Source organism: Squalius cephalus, assembly GCF_949319135.1.
Source record: "Squalius cephalus genome assembly, chromosome: 5".
Classification (NCBI taxonomy): Eukaryota; Metazoa; Chordata; class Actinopteri; order Cypriniformes; family Leuciscidae; genus Squalius; species Squalius cephalus.
The window spans coordinates 41,569,970-41,593,737 of NC_137126.1; the positions used below are offsets into that span (position 1 = coordinate 41,569,970).

General features: G+C 37.7%; 1 protein-coding gene and 1 long non-coding RNA gene across 2 annotated transcripts in view; one reads left to right on the plus strand and one right to left on the minus strand.

The window, feature by feature from the left end:
• The window catches only part of susd2 (sushi domain containing 2), a 28,122-nt gene extending 4,566 nt beyond the window's left edge, over positions 1-23,556 (plus strand). Inside the window, exons 7-17 of the mRNA XM_079871729.1 lie at positions 173-347; positions 1,173-1,374; positions 2,498-2,583; positions 4,206-4,474; positions 4,994-5,137; positions 5,220-5,378; positions 6,046-6,294; positions 7,058-7,336; positions 8,566-8,742; positions 16,163-16,259; positions 22,364-23,556. Coding sequence (XP_079727855.1) covers positions 173-347; positions 1,173-1,374; positions 2,498-2,583; positions 4,206-4,474; positions 4,994-5,137; positions 5,220-5,378; positions 6,046-6,294; positions 7,058-7,336; positions 8,566-8,742; positions 16,163-16,259; positions 22,364-22,424 — 1,898 coding nt within the window. The 3' untranslated portion in view covers positions 22,425-23,556. The remainder of the gene's footprint in view (positions 1-172; positions 348-1,172; positions 1,375-2,497; positions 2,584-4,205; positions 4,475-4,993; positions 5,138-5,219; positions 5,379-6,045; positions 6,295-7,057; positions 7,337-8,565; positions 8,743-16,162; positions 16,260-22,363) is intronic.
• Positions 4,411-5,258, minus strand: LOC307158802. Its single transcript, XR_013821283.1, has 3 exons — positions 5,189-5,258; positions 4,988-5,045; positions 4,411-4,465 (listed from the first exon to the last, which is right to left on the minus strand). It is a non-coding gene; the product is annotated as an uncharacterized lncRNA (long non-coding RNA).
• Positions 23,557-23,768: the final 212 nt, after the last annotated feature.

The following is a 23,768-nucleotide window of genomic DNA, read 5'->3' on the forward strand; positions in this document are numbered from 1 at the left end:
CTATTGTTCTGTCAACTTAGTTCTATCGTTCTATCTATCCTTCCACCCATCTTTCTATAGCTCTGTCTGTCTGTGAGTCTATCTATCATTTTATCAATTGATCTATCTATATGAGATAGATTTATTAGGATTAACTAACATTATTATTATTATTATTATGATAAACTAACAGGAGAAGCATATTCTGCTAACTGGGAGGCAGAGTGGAAGTATCTGTACACTGTGGGCAGAGATGTTTCCAACAGTGGAGTTTTCAGTTTCACCCCACTGATCGCACAAAAACCATACTCCCTCTGGGACCTAGGGAGTATGCGGGTCAGCCCCAGCTCTAAACAAGACGGAGCCCAGTAAGAACCTTTAGCAGTTCATATAAGTATTTGTATTACAGATTTTTACAATCGCTAAATAATACATTCAGAGAAACTGCTAATTTTGCAGTTGTTAAAAACAGTTTTTGATGCTTAACATTTTTTTGGAAACAATGATACCATTCAAACATTTATAATAAAAATAAGAAATGTTTCCTGAGCAGAAAATCAGCTTATTAGAATGATTTCTGAAGGATCATGTAACACTGAAGACTGGAGTAATGATGCTGAAAATTCAGCTTTGCATCACAGGAATAAATTACATTTTAAAATATATTCAAATAGAAAACAGTTCTTTTAATTTGGAATAATATTTTACAATGTTACTGTTTTTACTGTATTTTTGATTAAATAAATGCAGCCTTGGTGAGCATAAGAGACTTATTTACATTTTTTGATTTAGTTTTTTAGCTAATTGTTTTATGAGTGAAAAGGGGTTGGATGGGTCACAACCTTTGCTAGTTTTTTTTTCTTTCTTTTTGGAAGAATGGATTGATTTAAGACATGTATGCGTGAGTGTTTTGGTAGTGTTAGTGCATTTTGAATGTAAAATTAACTGCTTTCCAAGATTAGAAGAACTGTGTGAAGAGTTTTGAAAAAAATTGGAAATGGGTGAAATGGAGAAATGGGTCCTGGCACTTGTAAAAAACTGTTCACAGCATTTTATTTAAGAACTGTGGTTAAAACCAGTTGATTTCCTTATTTGATTAATAATGGGGACAATAATATCATAATTTATTTGTGATGTGTACATACAGAAAAGTGAATGGTTCCAGTGAATAAAGACATACTTGTTTTGCGCAGAGATGTTAACGCCCTGTGGAGTGGGGCGCATGCGGTCGCCTGGCATCTAGAGGAGGCGTTCAGGAAGGACTCTGCAGGCTGGGCCCTGGAAAAGTGCATTAATTGGGATAAAGAAGAGAAAGCAATGCCCAACTTCCTTACGGAGATCACTGACTGCCCCTGCACACTGGCTCAGGCTCGTGCTGACACCGGCAGATTTCATGTGAGTCCAGAGAAAAAACTTTATCTGATATTAAAGGGATAGTTAGCCCAAAAATGAAAATTAGCCCATGATTTACTCACCCTCAAGCCATCCTAGGTGTATATGACATTCTTCTTTCAAACAATTACAATCAGAGTTGTATTAAAAAATGTCCTGGCTCTTCCAAGCTTTATAATGGCAGTGAATGGCCAGTTTTTGTTTTGAAAAAAAAAAACTTTTAAAAGTGCATCCATCCATGATAAAGGTGTTTGAAATGGCTCTGGGGGGTTAATAAAGTCCTTCTGAAGCAAAGCGATGTGTTCGTGTAAGAAAAATATCCTTATTTAAAACTTTATCGTCTAAACTAACTAGCTTCCGGCAGACGGCCGTACGCAAGTCGACCTTCGCCAAAAGAGCAACACTTGACGAAGTATGACGTAAGATGTAGGAGTAGCTTAAGCTTTGACGCCTCTCGCAGTTCAAACAAATAGGGCTGCTCAACAATCTCAAGCTCCTCTGACATTTCTCTTTAAAATTTCAGTGACTGGTGTTTTGGTTTGCTCTATCCACTCCCGCGTTCGTCGATACATCATGCATCAGGTCGGGGGGAGGGGGTAATCTTTCGGCATAAATCGATGCATACGGCCGCCTGTCGGAGGCTAGTTATTTTAGTCGATAAAGTTTTAAATACACGAACGCATCGCTTCGCTTCAGAAGGCCTTTATTAACCCCCCTGAGCCGTGTGTGGAGCACTTTAATCATGGATGGATGCACTTTTATGGACTTCAAAACAGAAACCGGCCATTCACTGCCATTATAAAGCTTGGAAGAGCCAGGACATTTTTACATTTTTTTTTTAATACAAATCGATTGTATTCGTCTGAAAGAAGAATGTCATATACACTTAGGATGGCTTCAGGGTGAGTAAACTATGGGCTAATTTTCATGTATCCCTTTAAGGTTACAACACCAGCAACATTATAATTATTTGAGAATTTTGAATACTTCACCAATTACAAATTCAGGCCTTTGTAATCATAGATAAATGGGGTAAAATGGCTTTATTGAAATTTGCTTAATCTATATTTATTAAAGTGTCTATACTCGAGCTCCTTTTGATGAGTTGTGTGTGTTTATTTTTCAGACTGATTATGGCTGTGATATCGAGGCAGGTAGTATCTGCACTTACCATCCAGGTTCAGTTCACTGCGTCAGAGCCATACAGGGCAGGTAATATGACACTAATCAGAATTGTTCCATTAGTTGATTAAAGATATGGATTATATATATACACTGAACAAAATTATAAATGCAAAACTTTTGTTTTCATTTTTCATGAGCTGAACTCAAAGATCTAAGACTTTTTCTATGTACACAAAAGGCCTATTTCTCTCAAATATTGTTCACAAATCTGTCTAAATCTGTGTTAGTGAGCACTTCTCCTTTGCCTAGATAATCCATCCACCTCACAGGTGTGGCATATCAAGATGCTGATTAGACAGCATGATTATTGCACAGGTGTGCCTTAGGCTGGCCACAATAAAAGACCACTCTAAAATGTGCAGTTTTACTGTATTACTGTGGCCTGTGGAATGTTGGTCCACTCCTCTTCAATGGCTGTGCGAAGTTGCTGGATATTGGCAGGACCTGGAACACGCTGTCGTATACGCCGATCCAGAGCATCCTATACATGTTCAATGAGTGACATGTCATGTCCTGTATGAGTATGCTGGCCATGCAAGAACTGGGATGTTTTCAGCTTCCAGGAATTGTGTACAGATCCTTGCATCATGGGGCTGTGCAATATCATGCTGCAACATAAGGTGATGGTCGTGGATGAATGGCACAACAATGGGCCTCAGGATCTCATCACGATATCTCTGTGCATTCAAAATGCCTTCAATAAAATGCACCTGTGTTCGTTGTCCATAACATACGCCTGCCCATACCATAACCCCACCGCCACCATGGGCCACTCGATTCACAACGTTGACATCAGCAAACCGCTCACCCACAGCACGCCATACACGCTGTCTGCCATCTGCCCTGTACAGTGAAAACCAGGATTCATCCGTGAAGAGAACACCTCTCCAAAGTGCCAGACGCCATCGAATGTGAGCATTCGCCCACTCAATTCAGTTACGACAACGAACTGCAGTCAGGTCGAGACCCTGATGAGAACGACGAGCATGCAGATGAACTTCCCTGAGACGGTTTCTGACAGTTTGTGCAGAAATTCTTTAGTTATGCAAACAGCAGCTGTCCGGGTGGCTGGTCTCAGACGATCTTGGAGGTGAAGATGCTGGATGTGGAGGTCCTGGGCTGGTGTGGTTACACGTGGTCTGTGGTTGTGAGGCCGGTTGGATGTACTGCCAAATTCTCTGAAACGCTTATGGTAGAGAAATGAACATTCAATTCACGGGCAACAGCTCTGGTGGACATTCCTGCAGTCAGCATGAATGAATGTGTTTGGGATGCTCTGGATCGGCGTATATGACAGCGTGTTCCAGGTCCTGCCAATATCCAGCAACTTCGCACAGCCATTGAAGAGGAGTGGACCAACATTCCACAGGCCACAATCAACAACCTCTTTTTGTTTTTTTCAGGGGGGTGAAAAAATATTTTAAAACAGAAAATGCACTCTATGAGGTTGCAAGTACATTCTGTAAATGTCAATATTGCCCAATATATTAATCTAATTTTAATATTATATTATACTGATATCAAAGCTGCATGTGGGGAAATTACGCAGTAACAGAAACACACTGTAGATAATTTTACATTCTCATTCATGTAAAAATACATTTTATTCTGTCTTATATTTAGCCTGTAGATGTATTGTTTTCTTGCAGTCCTGCGTATGGTGCCGGTCAGCAGTGTTGCTATGACAGCACTGGAGCGCAGATGCTCACGGGGGATTCTATTGGTGGCAGCACCCCTGATCGAGGGCACGACTGGGGGGAGCCGCCGTACAAGAAACCTCCTAGAGTTCCAGCATTCTCACACTGGAAGTATGATGTCATTAGTTTTTACTACTGCTGCCTGTGGTCAGACAACTGCGAATACTACTTCACCCACCGCCCGTCCAGTGACTGCAGAACATATCGTCCTCCTAGAGCAGGTAAAGAAAATATTTTGTTTAATTGTTTTATTTAGGCCTGGTTTCACAGACAGGGCTTAGATTAAGCTGGGATTAGGCCTTAGTTTAATTAGGACATTTAAGTAGCTTTTATAAACATGCCTTGGAAAAAAACATGGTCTTGAGACAAAACAATGACACTAACATATTTTAAGAAATGTCAGTGCAAGTTACTTTTAGTTAAAACTGCTCAAACATGCATTTTAGTCTGGGACTAGTATTAAACCTTGTCTGTGAAATGGGGTTAATGGGGTTTTTTATTTATTTTTTTATAATTTTTTTTATTATTAGTAGTAGGAGCAGTAGTAATAGTATTTACATTTTTGCCAATTTTTTGACCGTAATAGTGGAGAAATGTCAGGAAATTATAGGAAGAAGATTGCAGTGTGATCTAGAAATGTCGTGAACCAGATGCAACCAAATGCAAACTTGTCAAATCTGATAGGCCACTGCTCTAAATCTTTAGATTTGTGTGCAAATGTTGGTCTTTTCCACCTTTAGCTGCTGTCCTTGGTGACCCTCACTTCATGACATTCGATGGCGTGACTTTCACCTTCAATGGGAAAGGAGAGTACAATCTGGTTCACTCTTCAGTCTATGAGCTGTCTGTGCAAGGCAGGACTGAACCAATGAAATTAGAGAATGGTGAGTTCTATAATCTCCTGTATTAAGGATGGATTGAATCAGACATCTTACATTGAGTCGTCCACGAAAACTGTCCTTTCAGGTTCCGTGGTTAAGGCAACACGACTCTGTTCAGTGGCCATGAGGGAGAAAGACTCTGATGTCATCGAGGTGCGTCTCGGAGAGAAAAAAGATGAGCTCCAGGTCTTAATGAACCAACAGGTGCTTTCCTTTTCAGAGCAAATATGGATCGACCTTAAGGGTAAGACCAGCTTATTTATCCTCTCAAAGACAGCTTTAGCTAAGCAGTTTATCAAAAGCACAAAATAGAAGAAACACCCAATCAGCATATTAGAATGATTTCATGTGGATCATAACACTAATGTAATGGCTGCTGAAAATTCAGCTTTGCCATCACAATTTGCCAGATACATTTTAAAATATATTAAAGCAGAAAACAGTTATTTGAAATTGTAATGATAATGTGTTTTTGTAAAATGCATAATTATTGTGAAATAAATGAGCATAAAAGTGGCAATTTTTAATTAGCCATCAACAATTCTAAATGGAACAAAAATGCTTCCATCTTCAAATTATTTGTAAATATATAATTTATTTATTATATCATTTATTGTACTTGAGCAGAGTGAGTAGTGAGTGTAAGTTGGTATAATGTCTTAATGTAATCATTGACATCCACGCTTTCTGTTAATTCAAATTTTGAAGAAAAGCAGATGTACAGCAGATGTACAAGATGAAAAATCATAGTCCGTTATGCTTGGCAGATTAATTTTATAGGCCGTCTGTTCTCAGTAAATATTGACATGCTGCCATCTACAGTATTTGTGTTACTTGTATGTATGATGCATCTGTTTCCTCCCGGTCTATTTTACAGTCTCTGTTGTCTGTTTTTTTTTCTGTCGTTCCAGGTGTTTTTGTTTTTTCCCCTAAACCCACTAATGTGACGGTGATGTTTCCATCGGGGACAGGAGTAGAGGTCAGAGCAGGTGAAGGGGTCATGACCCTTACTGTTCTACTGCCCCATGACTTACACAACCACACGCAGGGTCTCCTCGGTACAATGAACGACGACCCTGAGGATGAATTCACCTCTAGCAATGGCCTGATCATCCCTTCCAATAGCAGTGCACAGGACATATTCTCATATTGTGCTGGCTGTGAGTAGCCATTTCACTTCACTTTCACACTACTTTACTCAATTTACCTGCCAGTATAGTCGATGATGAATTTGCAATGATATTGATTGAAACTGAAATGACTAATTTATACTACTCGTCATCTGATGAGGCTGCATGAGCGCCCCTCCTCTCTTTCACACCAGTCCTGTCGGGAACCTGGCGAAGGGTGGCGGGGTGGCGCTGATAATAAGGGGGAGGATGCCATTCCGTCACACTATTTAAGAAATGCTTCATCTGTTGTAAAGCTAGTTTGCTAATTCAAAGCCATTTCATATTTATTCCGTGACTAATCCATGCATTACATGTGGCTTTCAAAATACATATGTGATGTTAAAAGCAATGCAAAAGATTGTTTTATAATAATCAAACGGTATCATAACTTTATCATATAGTAAAGTATTCCATCATAATAATAATTTCAATTTATAAAATAGTAATAATAATAATAGTTATTACAATTCTAACAACAGTACAATTACAATACTAATATATATGGAGTTTTTTTCTTTGCTTTTACAACAGTTAACCGTAGAGCTTTTCTTTTGTTGGGAAACTGCAGTGAAACTTCTCTTTTGAAATGCTTCTCTTTTTTGGCAACAGATTTATAAACCATTCTCATTACAAACATGGGAAGATCAGTCATAATGAAACATGAAGTTATTTCCAAAGTTTCAAGCTATAGTTGAATTTTTTTGCCGCCTTTTTTCCCCCTAACAAAATACCATGTGTTTTTCTTCACCAGGGGCCATTACGAATGAGACTTCACTGTTTACATACGACTCAACCCAACTCCTGAATGAATATTATTATGCCCCAAAGCACGATCCGTCATTCATCCCTAACTTTTCCATGACTGAAGACCTCGAGGATCCCCTGCTGGAGCCAACGCTGAAGCTATGTGCAGGAGAGGGGGCTTCCTTCTGTAAATATGATGCACTGAGCATGCGCAGTCTGCAACAAGGCAATGCCACTCTACTGTCCTACCGGAGTCATACATCCACCAAGAAAGCTCTGGAACCAGGTGAGTGGGAACACAAGGAACCGATTCTGAAGAAGCTTCCAATTCAAACTATTTTGATTTTTGCAGGAATGTTAATAACACGGATGAGCCGTGTTTAAAGCTGCTTTAACATAACCGATAAACCCACTCATCAATTATGTATTCATGCATCAGTTATTTCTACATTAAGTTGCCATGTTGCTTGACACTATAAAGTTGATAGTTAATGAAATGCCCAATCAAGCATAGATAATAGATCTATTATTAATTTTTATGAATTAATATTATTAATATTGTATTTTATTTATTTGCATAAAGCCTGACAAAACCTCGGTACAATTGCTGTAACTACAGCTTTTTGTGGCTAATTGCTAAATTATACAACATGCAGGGATTTTGATAAATATTTATTTAAGTTCATTTTTTGTTGATTTATTATTATTACTATTGGTCGTAGTAGTATATACTGATTAATATTATTAATATTATGTTATATTTTATTTCTTTGCATGAAGCTTAACAAACCATGTTAAAATGACTGTAACTTCAGCCTTTTGAGGGTAATTACTTAATTTTAAAACATTTTGCTATTTTTTTAGTTAATTTTACTTTTTCTTTTGTTTATTGTTATTATTATTATTTATAAGTAATAATAATAATAACAGTAGTAGTAGTAGTAGTAGTATTGTAATTAGTATTATTAGTATTTTTATATACTGATTAATGTAAAGAATATTATTATTTTATGTGCATTAAGCCTAACCAAACCAGAGTACAATTTTTGTAGCTAATTGCTTAATTTTACAACAGGCATTTTGCTGAATTATTATTATTATTATTATAATTTTTTTAATACTTTTGCTGAATGATTTTATTTTATTTTAAGATCATTTTGCTTAATTATTTTATTTGATTAATGATTATCTTGTAAAAGGTGTTTACTGTGGTCACCTGAAATTTGTATTAGAGCTATTTTTTTTAAACATGCTCATAGAAGTCTTGTCATTTGTTGTGCATTTATCTTTATCTTTTTTAGACCAATGCCAGCATTATATGGCGATGTCACAATTACATTTAGCTGTTCATTGAACTTCAGTTGCGAATTAAAATAAAGCAGCACACTATTAAAAATGTGACCAAATCCTGACCATTGCTCAGTTATAAAGCATTAGAGACCTGTACATGATCTGACTATTATCTGTATAATATATTTTTATGATTTTGTAATGGCTGTGACTTTGTGATCTCAGTGCAATCCTGTGGTTGGCTGTCACCACCTAACAACGGTCAGAAGGAAGGAACCTTGTACCTGGAGCGGGCAACGGTCACGTTCTCGTGTAACGATGGATACCGTCTCTATGGGTCCCAGGAACGCACCTGTCAAGGGGACGGCGTGTGGTCTGGACAAGATACGCACTGTGTGGCTGGTAGGTCAAAGCGGACAAGGGAAAATAAAAATGATGTCATCATTTACTCACCCACAAGTCGTTCCAAACCACTAGATGGCAGTGTTTCCCTTTACAAAGTTCACATCACATCACATCGTGGTAATTCTTTGAAGGCTGTAGCAGATGATTTTAGCTTTTAGTTTTTCCTCCTTACTCCATTACGGGCGATCTTAGACATCTCATTGAAACAATTGCTGTCCAATCTTTGGATATACTACCATTCAACAGTTTGGGGACTGAAATGCCTTTGAAAGAAGTCTCTTATGCTCTTATGCTTATGAAAACGTAATATTGTGAAATATTATTACAATTGAAAATAATAATGTATTTTATTTTAAATGTAATTTATTCCTGTGATGGCAATGCTGAATTTCCCAGTCTTCAGTGTCACATGATCCTTCAGAAATCTTTCTAACATGCTGATTTTGCTCAAATAACATGTCTAACCATTATCAATGTTGAAAACAGTTGTCCTGCTTAATATTTTTGTGTAAAGTTCAAAAGAACAGCATTTATTTAAAATAGAAATCTTTTATAGGAGTATAAATGTCTTTATGGTCACCTTTGATCAATTGAATGCATCCTTGCTGAATAAAAGTATTCATTTCTTTAAAAATGGTCTTACTGACCCCAAACTTTTGAACGGTAGTGTATAGACAATGTCTCATCCCTCCACAGTCTTTTTAGGTCTCTAAGGAGACGTCTCTCTTCAGACGGACCGGTCCATTGATCCGTCAGTCATGCAGACAGACAGACAGAGAGCGCAGCGGTCATACTGACCGACCTGGATGTACTTACGCTTGTTAACTTTTGACCCGTCTGTCTCATTAGAGCGGAACGGCATACTTCCTCTCGATAGGCATCTACAGGATGGATCTGTTTAGAATCGGATCTGGACTCTCTCCATCAAACACATGAATGGTTTATCTGCTCCACAGCTGTTGAGAATTCATCCCCCGCTGGCTCTCTGGCCTTTCTGGGGGTTCGTTGGATAACTGAAGAGCCAAAACAAAGCAACAACCCGCTTTATAAAACACATCAGGCCTGCGATCCAAATAATCTTGCACTCAATTTACTTAATGCACACTATTGAAAACATGTTTGGTAATTCAAATTGGGGAGGAAATTCACATAAACAAAAAAATAAATGTGGTACTAATGGCGTTCATCCAATGCTTTGAAGCTTGTAGTTTGTCAAACTTGATATTGGTCAATGTTTGCCGTTTATTTGCTGGTAGTAAAAGTACATTGCATACAAGTACACTTTCTAAATCAATAACGCAGCCGTTATCTGCTTTATTGATTTACGATCGCCGAGTTTATTATCAGCTTGATAATCATATTTGTGAACTCTGGAACTTTCAGATAAAGGGTTTTCATTACTTTATGGTTTGTGTGGCGCTCTTTTATTACTGCAGGCCATCGTTCGCTCGCTGACATCTCACACAGCTGAACAGATCATTATTTATAATCAGGAAATGTTCTAGATATATGTGCGCTCACAGACAGGGCACCGCTCTCACACTGCTGCGGTCAGGCAGGACGGTAATGCACGCAGGGTTTTATCAAACTTTTGGCACTGACACTGAATTTAACAGGTTATTTAGGGCTGTTTTTGTCAGTCCCACATGTCTCACTTTCCCTGTCTGTTTCTCATTTTTACCTGTCTTCTTGCTAGCTGTCTCTCTCTTCTTTACCTATCTTCTCATTACATGTCTTTCTCTTCTCTTCAACTGTCTCTCTTTGTACCTACATCTCTCTCTGTCTCTCTCCTCTTTACCTGTCTTTCTATTCTTTACCTTTCTATCCCTTCTGTAAGTGTATTGTTCATGTTTACCTGTCTCATTCTCTCTATTCCTTCCTGTCTTTCTCTCATCTTTAACTGTCTCTTTTCTATCTCCCTGACTTTCTACTTGTTTCTCTCTCTCCCTACCTGTCTCTCCTTCCTTTGTACCAGTTAATTCTCACTACATCTCTCTTTTTACTTGTCTTCCACTCTATTTTCCTATCTGTTTCAAATTTTTTCCTGTTTTACTCTCATTTCCCTTTCTCTCTACAAGTCTCTCTCTTCATACCTTTCTTTCTCTTTTCTTTCTCCTTTCTATCTGTCTCCCTAAATGTCTCTCTCCTTTTGTCTATTTCTCCCAACCTGTCTCTCTCTTTCATCTTCATCTCTCTCCCTACCGTCTCTACCGTCTTCCTGTCCTATTAACTTCTTGCTTTCCTCTTTACCTGTCTCTCTTCTTTGCCGATGCCTCCTCTTTTTTTTTTACTCGTCTTCATATCTTCTTTTCCTGTCTCTCTCTCCTTTACCTCTTTTTCTCCTTACAAGTCTCCTTTCTTTCTTCTTTAACTGTCTTTCTCATCATCATTTTCTCCTTTCTATCTCTCTCCCTTAATGTCTCTCTCCTTTTTTTATGTCTATCTCTCCCTACCTATCTTTTTTCTATCCTATCTTCATCTCTCCCCCAACCATCTCTACCATCTTTCGGTTCGTTTTACATGTCTTGCTCTCCTCTTTACCTGTCTCTCTTCTTTACTGGTGTCTCCTCTTTGTATATCTGTCATTCTTCTTTACCCGTCTCATTCTCTCTATTCCTGTCTGTCTTTCTCTCCTCTTTAACAGTCTCTCTTTTCTTTTCACCTGTCTCTCTGATTCTCTACGAGTCTCTCCTTCCTTTGTACCAGTTCATTCTCCCTACCTGTGTCTCTCTTCTTTAACTGTCTTCCTCTACCTATATGTTTTTCTTCGTGTGTCTCTTTTCATCTTAACCTTTCTCTCTCCCTACCATCTCTACTATCTTTCTGTTCTTTTTAACATGTCTTGCTCTCCTCTTTACATGTCTTTCATTCCTCTTCACCTGTCTCATTCTCTTTATTCTTACCTGTCTTTTTCTCCTCTTTAACCGTCTCTTTTCTCTTCTCTGACTTCTCTGACAGCCCACCTCTATCTCTTCTATTTCCATTTATCTCTCTCCTTACCTGTCTCTTCTTCACTTGTACCCGTTTTGTTCTCCCTCTTTTCCTGTCTTTCCCTTTCTCTGACCATCTCACATTCCTCTTTATCCATTTCTCCCTACCTGTCTCTCTTTATTCGGTAAAATTTTTTTCAATGGTCCACTTTAGACATTCTAATTGTGTGTGTGTGTGTGTGTGTGAGAGAGAGAGATAACAATTTTTGATTTTAAATAAAAGCTTCTAATTTGGCCAATATTACACTATTGTAATATTTAACTGTTAAATATTTTTTTATTATTATTTATTTAAAAAGCTGCAGTCGTAACTTTTTTGGGTTAAAAATTATCCAAAATAATTTTTGGAGCAAGTACATAACCAGCCTGTGTTCTAAACTCTCTGCTTGCCCTAGCTCGATTCAAGACGGTATGTAATAATGTTTTTAATTTCAGTGGTACTGGTGGATTTCCGCGGGAAATTCGCGCATATCTTTGCGTCATTACGTCACATCTGTACACATAAAGAAGAGATGTCTAGTAGGCTATATTGTGTGTGAGGATGTTTGAGGTGGAGATTTATAGCCTTTTCTCACAGCACTTGATATAATTAAACTTATCAATTTGATGGCAGATCCAGAAAGGTTCAAACGACAATCACCAGTGACAACTGGAGATTCACCCATTGTAAAATGCAAAAGACTTCGGACTTCGGAGTCGTTACAGAAATAAGAGACTGCAACCGGGCCCATTCGAAAACAAGGATAAATATCGGAAAGGCATTAAATGTAGTCACGCAATGCTGATATTGTTAACATTAACAATTTAAGAACAAAGTATAATTTGCACGGTTTGACGTGATATGATGAGCGATCGTTAGATTTAATCGGCGCGATTTACTGCAATGTTTTTTTCCCTTAGTTGGTCAGAACAAAAGTGGATGTTACTTGTTCAGACAATATTTTCCAGTGAAAATTCTTATGTTGGTCATAAATCCAAAAAGTAGAATCTGTGATTGCGAATGACAGTATCCACAGCGGCGCGGTGACTGACAGCCGCACATTCTCCTCAAAACATTGGATTCATCCGCGCTGTGCCGTGCCGGGGCACAACCCACTTAAAGTTGATAATTCCGCGAATAACTGCAATTGCAGATTTCGAACAGAGATGGCGACAAAGAGGAAAAACTGCAGACTTTATTTTACAGTACAACTGTAAAATTGCAATACTAATATTTATGGCTGTCTTAATCTCATTTTCAAATGTAAGACCATCCAACTTTTAATTTGTCAGAAAACCACAGAGTGCTCGTAAAGCTTCTCTTTTGTTGATAGCAGCCTGTTTATAAGAGCTTGTCATTACATATGTGGAAAGATGGTTGCCGCATGTTGCGTTCCTGAATGCGCATTATAAGCAACCCAAACTCAGAGCAGATGCAGAGATGAAGTTCTTTTCTCCAAGTGTGAGCGTGTATTATCAGCTACTGACAGTTTGGTGGGTGTTTTTATGTATGAAAGTAATTTTTCAGTTGTCAAAAAGGATTCAGACAGATCCGCTCTAGTTAACGTGAAAGCACGACCTACAGATAACCCCACTCCACACACATACACTACATCTTTTCATTCCTATGATATGGTCGTATCTGTTGCTCTTGAGCACGTCTGTAGTCATTATCTTTGTTTTGAGGGTCGGCCATCCCAGGCTGGCGCTCTTAAGAGCTGACATGTGTCATAGTGTCTTGGTGATCGAGGGGGTCAGGACTCCACCTTCACTTGAATTGATAGTCCCACTAAACCTCTGTTTATTCCCATGTTCCATGACAATGTGGGGTCTCAGTGATCTTTTCCTGCTTATCTGTCCCTCTACTTTCCCTCTCTCGCTCTCTCCTTCTCTTTCTTTTGTTCTGGCTGATAAAGGTTGACATCCTAGCCCACATCCCTGTCAAGCATGTCAGCGGCGCTGGGATCAAAGAGCTGCCCCGTCCTGTAATTGACTTCCCATTACAGCGCTCTGAACCCCCAGCAAATAACCCTCAACAGTTGGTTATTTGCATGCGTTCCAGTACAGTTCAAATTCAGAGGAGAAAAAAGCAGGAAAGTGAGGGTGAAATAAAGGAAGTGAAAGGGCAGGTTAACCAAAAGGACAATCGTGTGGTTTTGTGTCGGGCTGCAACTAACTAATTTTTTCGATAACCAGTATTTACTCAATCATAAAGTATTAAGCAGCAATAAATCTTTTCATTGAAAATACATTGATAATAATAAGAAATGTTTCTTGAGCAGAAAATCAGCAAATTTGAATGATTTCTGAAGGAACATGTGACACTGAAGATTGGAGTAATGATGCTGAAAATTTAGCTTTGACATCCCAAGAATAAATTATATTTTAAAATATATTCAAATAGAAAATACTTTATATTGTAATAATATTTTATAATATTACTGTTTTACTGTGTTTTTTATTTAAAAAAATGCAGCCTTGGTGACATTAACACGTAAAAACAATTACTGATTCCAAACTTTTGACCAGTAATGTGTGTGTATATAGTATTTTTTTCCCCCAAAATATTGTTTTTGTTACACTCCACTTGATTGACATGCATGCAGGCACTTTGAAAAATGTTCACATTATAACCATAATGTTTTATTTAGTGTGTTTTTTTTTCTCTCCATAGGATTGCATTGTTCCTTGATAGACTTGACTAATCTGTAATTAAATTTGTTTATTATTGTCATTTTGATTAACAACTTTATTGATTGGATGTAGCAGCTGTAATGAATATCGCTGTTTTGTTGGGTCCGACCGCATCTGGACTGTGTGTATATAAATGTGCGTCACTGTACTGCAGATGTCCCGATTCTCAACATATGGCACTGATGCTGTACCGCTTTGTCAAATTTCACTGGTCATAATTCTCTATACGTCAAGAGGCACAAGATGGGAGGAAGGGGGCTACGGGGAAGGAAAGAAGTCGATTAGGGAGAGCAGTGAAAGTGAAAAAGAAATTATTTCTCCAAGTTCCAAGAGCTGAGAGAGATATATATTTATAGAGGACACTCACGTATGAGTGCACAACCCAGTGAGACAGTCACAGGCCCACAAGGACGCGGAACGGCACGAATGACAGACACAGCCGCCAGTGAAAATGCGTTGTGACAGATTGAACTCAGCAGCAGAGAGAGGAGGAGGAATATGATGCAGAATAAAACTGACTGCGAGTTTAGCCGCTAACTTGCTCTTTTTCTTGTTCCCCAGGGAATGTGTCATCAGCATCGGTCCAATTCACCTGCAGCCCTCTAGTGCGTTTAAAGGGGGCTAGAAAAGCAGTCAATGCAGCAAAGACAGAGTGCTTATATATATAAGCACATTTAAGAATCAAAATGTTGTAGAGACTTGGCTATTTTGACTTAGTTCAGTAAGCAACCACTCAGATCACCCTTGCAACCACTCAAAACATCTTAGCAACACCCTAGCAACCACAGAACACCCTAACAATGCCACAGCAACAATCTAGGACCTGAGACCTGGCTTGCACAGTGGGATTGGCTCTGACCAACTTATGTTCTTTTGCATACAAACACATTTATCCTGTGGTCATTTGGCAGAAAGAGTTATGCCCCACAACTGGGCAATATTAATGGGAAACTTTAAGAAGGACATCTCAGGACATCAGAGGCTGTGTGTGTGTGTGTATTTGTCCTTCAGCGTGTTTTCGATCATTAGTAGTCTTCTCCAGTGTCGGAACAACATGCCAAATGAACCTGGATAAAATGCTCAAATTGTTTAACCAAACATGTCTTCAGCCATGCTTGACATGTCAGGAATTTAACCTGAGACTAAAGGAAGTTTGTGGTTCTAATAAAGAACACAGTTTAATTTGCATTGGAAAGCTTCACTGATTATTTAACTTTATCAACAGAAGAACACTCAACTGGATGAAATGCAAAGCCGGTTTAGACACTGCATGCAGCTGCTCTATTAGAGTTTTAGTATTACAGTTACTTTGGATAAAAGTGTCTGCAAAAATAAATGAAATGTACTGAATGCAAGTGAAGTGTAATGTTGCACACTAATATTGTACAGGGAATAGCCTAGACATCATTTCAGCTTAGCAAACAAAGTCCTGCAGAAAAAAAAGAGTTTTAATTGTTTGTAATATTCATAATTAGATATTTCCACAATGCTCGACTGTTCCACTGTTAAAATAAGCAGAATCATGTTCACATTTAGTCCTATTTAACCCCTACAAAAAAGTACTGCGGAAGTATTAGTATTTAATTCACACAAAAAATACATATTGCTATTGTCCGAAAAGCCATGGACATGGTGTTACTTTTTTGGTACTGTTTTGTTAGTGAAGCACTGCCATCTTTTTCTTCTTCAAATTTATAACCACAATGTTTTATTATTAATTACTAACAAATGTGTAATGACATTTTTCTTTACAGATAATACGTTGGCCATTGTCCTGGGGAGTGTTGGTGCGGTGTTGGCGGTGGTTGTCATGGTGATAGCAATTGTTGTGTACACGAAGAAACAGAAGAAGTGAGTCTAAATGTGTTTCTTTTCAAGTTCATTTGTTTGCTTTAAATATGTTGAATATTAGTTACAATTATTTAAGGAATAATTGACACCCGAGTTGGTTATGCGCCCATTATTTTATAATAATTCAACGGACTGGAGTCAATTATTCCACTTATACTACAGTTACCACACCTCAAAACATTGTTCAGATGTTGTATTTCAAGACTTTTGTCTGGTTTTTGTTCTTAAAACGCTCTTGTGTGTAGGACTAATTTCTTACGCATCTCATCCCACGCCTCTGTTGCTAATTCCAAAATGTAATTTTAGAGCTAGTTACGGAGGCTTCAGACACTGATAGCAGACTAATGCAGTTCTTAGAGAGAGAGAGATTGATAGATAGAGAAAGAGAGAAATTAAGCCTATGTGAATTACCTGAGTGTATACTTCTCTCAACAATGTTCGGCAGCAGCGTTTCTACTAATAAGTTTACTAGTAAGTTGATCTGCTTTAAGAACAGCGCCATTATTACCTCACTAGTGAGAAATGTTGTGTAGCTTTTAAGTAGGTAAACTATTTTACTGGTAAAAAATCGTCAGAGCAGCCTGACAACATGTTTCTGTGCGAGTGTGTGACTGTACTGTATGTGTGTGCTTTGAGTGGAGAAAGAGCGGGAGAAAGAGAGTAGGCCTATGTGCTTTGCGTATAATAAAACGAGACTTTGTGTCAAAAACATGAAAAGAATGTGTTGTTTTTATCCTATTGTTTAATTTATTTTCTTGGTCAGTGTATTTGTGGGTTTTGGTTCTTTTGCTGTTGTAGTCTGTAAGGAGTAAGGACTGTTTGAAATGACTGAAATCATTTGGCGAGTGATATGGAACTGTAATGCGGTGTTTCCCTGAAAATAATTGCAGACCTTTGAATGTTCGTCAACCAATCAGATTCAAGCGTTTAGCAGCCCTGTAGTATAAGCTGTTTTAAGGAATGCTCGTTCAATACTATATAGAATGCGGAAAACAGGGCGTCAAAAGAGCAGTATGTCCAAAATACACCCATGACCTACTGCCGAGATTCTGGAGTTCGCATTTGATGGACACTTTACTATCCCATGAAACCTTGGGAGGAGAGTTGTGAATGCAGTGAAGTGACATAACAGACACTGATAGGCCATATGACAGTGAAAACACGGCAGATGTATTACATCCGAATTTCATTCACACTACCCATATTCAGACTATATATATATATATATATATATATATATATATATATATATATATATTCTTATATGCAGGTATATGTGTTACAGGCACATTACTAATTCTAGTTTTTCTGCCGTCATGCTAGTACACCTCAAATAAGCTTTCAACGGCCTCTCTTCCTCTCTGCCCCCCACTCTAGTAATTATCCCCCATCCTTTCTCCTCTTTCGCCCGGTTGTAAAGCCTCTAGCTTTCAGTTAGATCATGTCTAGAGTTTCAGCCATGGGGGGTAATATGTCTCACCTGCCCCTCATAAAACCCATCCCTCTTTCATCCTGTGGGGGAAGGTAATCAGAGAGTCCCGGAGTCAAAGGTGCACACCTGTAGTGAGAGAGAGAGAGAGAGAGAGAGAGAGAGAGAGAGAGAGGGATGTACTGCTGCTCTATATCCTTACAGATACTCTGATAAAACTCAATGGTGTGACGCCACAGTCACAGACCCCTATATTTGTGGTTATACAGGTAAGCAGGGCCTCTCTTTCTCTCATTTTATGCAGGTATATGTGTTACAGGCACATTACTAATTCTAGTTTTTCTGTTGTCATGCTAGTACACTTTAAATAAGCTTTCAAATATGTAAACTCTTCACCCAAGACAAAATAGCTCTGCTTCAAAACCTAGTGAGTTCCCACGCTAACAGCACTCTTAACAACTCACAATTGATTCCAGTAGAGTTTGTCACAGCATTGCGTAAATAACATAAAATATGTTATACAGTCACGTATATAAAAACTCAATCGTTTTATTCGTTTTATAAACGTCTTATTCTGCAGATAGACTAATAAGAGCTATCTTAGAAAAAATGATAATGTGTTGATGGTGTCTATGCTTTCTAGGTAGATGAATTTATAGGTTTTGGAACAGTGCAACAGTGTTTGTGTTATAGGTTTTGTTATACTAGAAAAACATTTTAAACCAAAATCCAGAAGTCTGTATACATTTATCTAATAGACACACAAAGGAGTAAAAAGAGTTTTCTTGTTTTCTGGAACAAATATTTAAACATTCTTAAAACAAGATGAAGATGAAGAAGCATAAATATATATAAAATAAGAACTGTTTTCTGAGAATATATCTTTAGTTTATTTTACTTATCCCATTAGAAAACCTTTTTTTAAGAATAAACTTTATCATATTTCAATAGATTTATACAATAAAAAAGAAAAATGTAAAAAAAAAATTTACAAATATAACTATAATTTGAAAACAAGTCGGAATCTCTTATGCAATTCAGATTTATGCATTTTTTTATTTTATTTTTAAGGATGGATTAAAGTGTCTTTATCTAAACTACTATCTACTTGTGTCTACAGAAATTAACTATGTAATTACATGCAGGTATTTATAAAATATAAAGCACGGATGTAGGCTACACAATTGTATCACTGCAGTGTTTCCCATACATTGATTTATTTGTGGCGGCCCGCCACAATATCAACATTGACCGCCACAAAAATATTTCAGTGCTTCCCATTCATTACTGTGGACTGTGATGGCCCGAAAATATATTTAAACTTCTCATAATAACATATAGGGCCCTATTTTAACGATCTGAAACGCAAGTATCAAGCGCGAAACGCAAGTAACTTTGCGGGCGGGTCTTGGGCGCTGTTGCTATTATATCGGCGGGATAAATGACTCTTGCGCCCGACGCAAATCTAAAATGGGTTGGTCTGAGGTAGCTTCATTTTTCATAGGTGTGGTTTGGGCGTAACGCGACATCTCACATTCCCTTTAAGAGCTGCAGGCGCGCTTGTTCCATGGCGGATTGCTATAATGGCGGATTTGCCATGCGCACGCCAGGAGCGGTTCACAGCCGAGGAGACCGACGTTCTCGTCAGGGCCGTAAAAGACAGAGAAGTGACATTGGGATGGGAGAAACCCACCCAAATTAGCTTCGGTTAAACAGGCGTATAATAATTTGGGTAAATGTGTAAGCTAGATTTATGCCTATTTTTTCACATCTTCATGGACACAACAATGATTTCCCTCGTGTGTTGATATTGTTCCTTGTAATAATGTATGGTTTTCTAAAAATGAGAACTGCTGCGTCAGTGTGTAGGCTAGATGAGATAAGCAAAGTGCATGCGCGTTGTGCACACGCTACATTGATTATGGCCAAGCATGCGCCCTTAAAAACAAACGTCAAACAAACTAAAATTGAAAGCGTAATAAGGCTTTCTGTCCTTATAAAATCACAAAAGACTGTCTTTTGCGCTGCGCAAATAGAAGTGCGCACTTCGCTCACCCGATCAACACGTAATCAGCTCGCGTTTCATTTCACAGTGAATGAATGCAGTGAACTCCATCTGTGCATGAGCTGAGTTTAGCGTGCTTTTGGGAACGGAACAGGCATTATTTTCACATTTGCATAGTTGAAGATTACTGCATTTCACTAGATTTGTAATGAGACGCGTTTGTAAACTTGTTTTCCGCCAAAATAAAAGCTTGACTGCTGTTTTCATCAAAATAAAAGCTCACGTGTTTATCTCTTTCAAATAGGGCAAAACTAATTAAGAAAGTTTCTTTTATTTTTCAGTGCATTTGTTTTACAATATACGGCTATTACTGTTGTTTGAATATTATTGTTATTATTATTATTATGTAGTGCAATGTAGACTGAGACACAATATCACAACTAAAAAGTTGAGTCCCCTTTACAGTTCAGGTCAATGCACATACTTTTTTCTTTGTTAAATTTGCACACTGAATATGGGTTGGAGCTCTTAAAAACTAGATTGATGAATTTAGCGTAAACATTTACAAAATTTTCATTTTGTAAATGCGCCCAGACCCCCCTAGAGAGACCGAGGTCCACCCACCACAGTTTCACAAAATCCTGTGGGAAACACTGCACTGCATCAAATATTTATTTAATTAATACAGTAGTAGTTAAAGACACTTAATATAAAGTGAATCCAAGATTAAGATATTTTAAGAGGGTCCAAGATTAAGATATTTTTACCTAAAAGCAAAATTTTTGATTGATAAATAATTTTTGGAATCTGTTTTTTTGTCTTCCATCCTTTTAGTCCGACCATAGATAACTAAATTGTAAAAAGAAACAATTGTAAATGTGTCTGTTACTTCCACTTAAGTTCCCTCTTTGTGTACATGTGTATACTGTGATTGAATGTGTGTGCGTTTGTGGTGTATATGTCTGTCTTTATGTCGCCACATATGTATCTGTGTCGGCATCAGTGGGTTTCTTTTGTTCCTTCTTTCATCTGTGCATGCACGTGTGTGTGTGTGTGTGTGTGTGTGTGTGTGTGTGTGTGTGTGTGTGTTACGTGCTTACCTGCCTCAGACTACCTGGTACTTTCCAGCGATTGGATTTCCCAGCAGGCCTCAACAGGCCTTTCTCCCTCCCACTGCAAAGTCATTAACACTGACACACACACACACACACACACACACACCCTCTAATGTGCTATTATGGTTCCTCATTCTGGTCCTATCACACATCAAAGTAAGAACAGGGGCCCGCACAGGAGAGATGGTTATCAGTAAACACTTTTGCCCACTGAAGATTTACTGTATCTTCTAATTATAAAGGCTCATGGAGTGTATGAGGCTTATAAACATTTAAGGAAATTAGTTTGAGTGGAGTTTATAGTGGTGCCAAATTCACGCTAAATACCTGAGCTACAAAAAAACACAAAACGAAATACCTGAGCTACGAAAAACCTGAGCTTCTCTTTACTTATAACTATTAGTTTTTCAAAAGAATTGTTTCTAAGGTGCTGTTTACACCTGGTATTAAGATGCGTTTTGGGCGATCGGATCACAAGTAGACGAGGGAGACACAATTCCCGTTATAATCCGTCTCTTTTGTCCACCTTAAACCACTGTCCTGAGTTCTTCAAGGGGAGGGTACATTTATAGGCTTTTTCAGATCTTTTGATCTAATGGACGAAATAAACTCGCACAATTTACATATGAACGTGAAAGGAGATGGCCAAAAAAGAGATCAGCAGCTGCCATTTCTTCTCCGATAGACGCAAGGCCACTGCGAACGTGGTGAGTGAGTGTTAGAAATCAGGAATGGTGAGAGAACATTGCGCTTGGTATGTTTTTTGTCTTCAAACCAAACTTGGGCCTTCTTCAGCCAACATAGTTTAAATCCTGTCTGGCTAGCGCTTCCCATAATGTTTACGCATTAGGTCAGTACTCTGAGAGTAGGTCAGTCTTTTGTGGCTGTTCGAACACATTCGACCACATGAGCGTTTACACTACAAACGGAATACGCTCTAATGCGTTTTCCACTCCCTATGGAAGTGGTCGAAAGAATGTTTTAGACCCCATTTATTTGGTGTTGTCCACTTGTGATCGGATTGACGAAAACGCTTCTAAATACCAGATGTAAACAGGGCCTAAATGGGTAAATTGGTTCTTCTGTGGTTCTTGGCAGTGTTTTAAGTTTAGTTAAAAGATTCATAATTTTTTAAGTTCATTTGTGTTTGCTCTAAAGCTATATACGTATATTCTAGTGTTGTACTTCTACAGTACATTCTGACTATATAAGAGAGAATGATCTTCTTTCAAACTGGTTCTGTTAGGCCTGTGATTTATATACAAGAAAAAGATGATAGTCTTAATGAGCTCTTGGAATGCCATAAAGAAAAAGCCTTTGGGGTGTTTCTGATCATAATGGTTCGGACAGATTCAAAGAGCCAGGACTTTCTGTACACCTGTGGGTAGCCAAAGGGAGGAGACCTGTGCGTGTGTGTGTATATGTGTGTGTGCAAGCGTGCAATTTTAATGCTTGTTTTTCATGTGTTTCTGATGTATAATATAGCCATTATGATGTTTGATGATAGTTTGTACATATTAATGAATATTATACTGTCTTATTTTTTTCTTTTCAGAGAGGCGATGAAACAACAGGGCGACAGGGTGAATTATCAGCAGCATGCATCGCATCTTTGATGTTCATAAAGTGTACATCCTTAAACATTTGTAAAAAGATTTTATTTTCAGTATTAGATTATGTATAAATCTTAATTTAATATTCTGTTTTAACAATCATTTTTGGCCATGGATAGTAGTTTAGTTTCTTTCTTGACTGATATGTCTGCAAACATTGTAAAAAATCTGATTATCTGATCAGTGTAATGTCCTCCTATCCATCTGGTCTGTAGCGTTGACTTGTACCTCTGTTTGATGCCTTTAAGTTATCTTTAGAATTGTGTTTTCTGGCTATGAACCCCACTTGGGAGCTCTGTTCTAAAACTTATTGAGCTGCCCATTTTAATGCATTAGAATTGCTTTTGACACAAAGACTGTAAATTTCATCACAGTCAGCATCACAGTTAGTACAATAACAGAATATTTTGTTCAGTGGAAAAAAAAAAAAAATCCCCATATGGCACAAAATATATTTTTTCTGGCAAAGATATATTTTAGATATATGCTTAATATATATCGTAACCAGTACTGCTGAAATATATTTAAATATATTTAGTAAATATTTATCAAATCTTAAAAAATAATCTTACAATGTTTCAAATCCTAAAAAGAATCTTAAAAATGACATACCAAGAAAACGATCAAAATACAGTACAATTTTAATGTATTCCTGTAATTGCAAAGCTGAACAATTTAAAAAAAAAATTACCAAAAATATATTTATGTACATATATTTAAAATCTATATTGGCAATATATTTTTGCTATGTTTTTGTTTATTTTGAAATATATTTAAATATATATCTGCTGCTTATTCTACACATATCTCACCCCTTGCATGTTTATATATTTAATATTTTGGCTAATTTTGGATATGCTTCCAGCTACCAACAGCATGTTGTAGTCTAAGATCAATTTAACGCATTTTACCAGTTTACAACTCTGCATATTCCACCTGGGCCTTATAATAAGATCCCATAACTGTCTTAGATGGATGCTGTCTTAGAAAGCCTAAGAAAGCGAGGCAGCTCACTAGGTTTTGGAACAAAGCTTATGTGTGAGTTTGCCAGACTTGTCTTGAACATCTTTTTGCTAGTCTGCATTTACATTTCAAATCAGTCTGATTTTGAAATAAAATTTGGTTTTATTTGTTCATTTTTGTGTAGTTTATTTGTATTTGTTCATCTGAAGTTTGTGTTCATTTGATTTCATTTTACACACAAACCGCAAAAAAGCACTGGCATAAGGGAAGCTGGATCAGTGTACAAGGGCAAACTTCTACAGAAAACCTATCCACGTTCTAGCCACACAGTGCTTTGACTGGAATAAATTTTCCTTCAGAAAACAAACGCAGGGAAGAGAATGG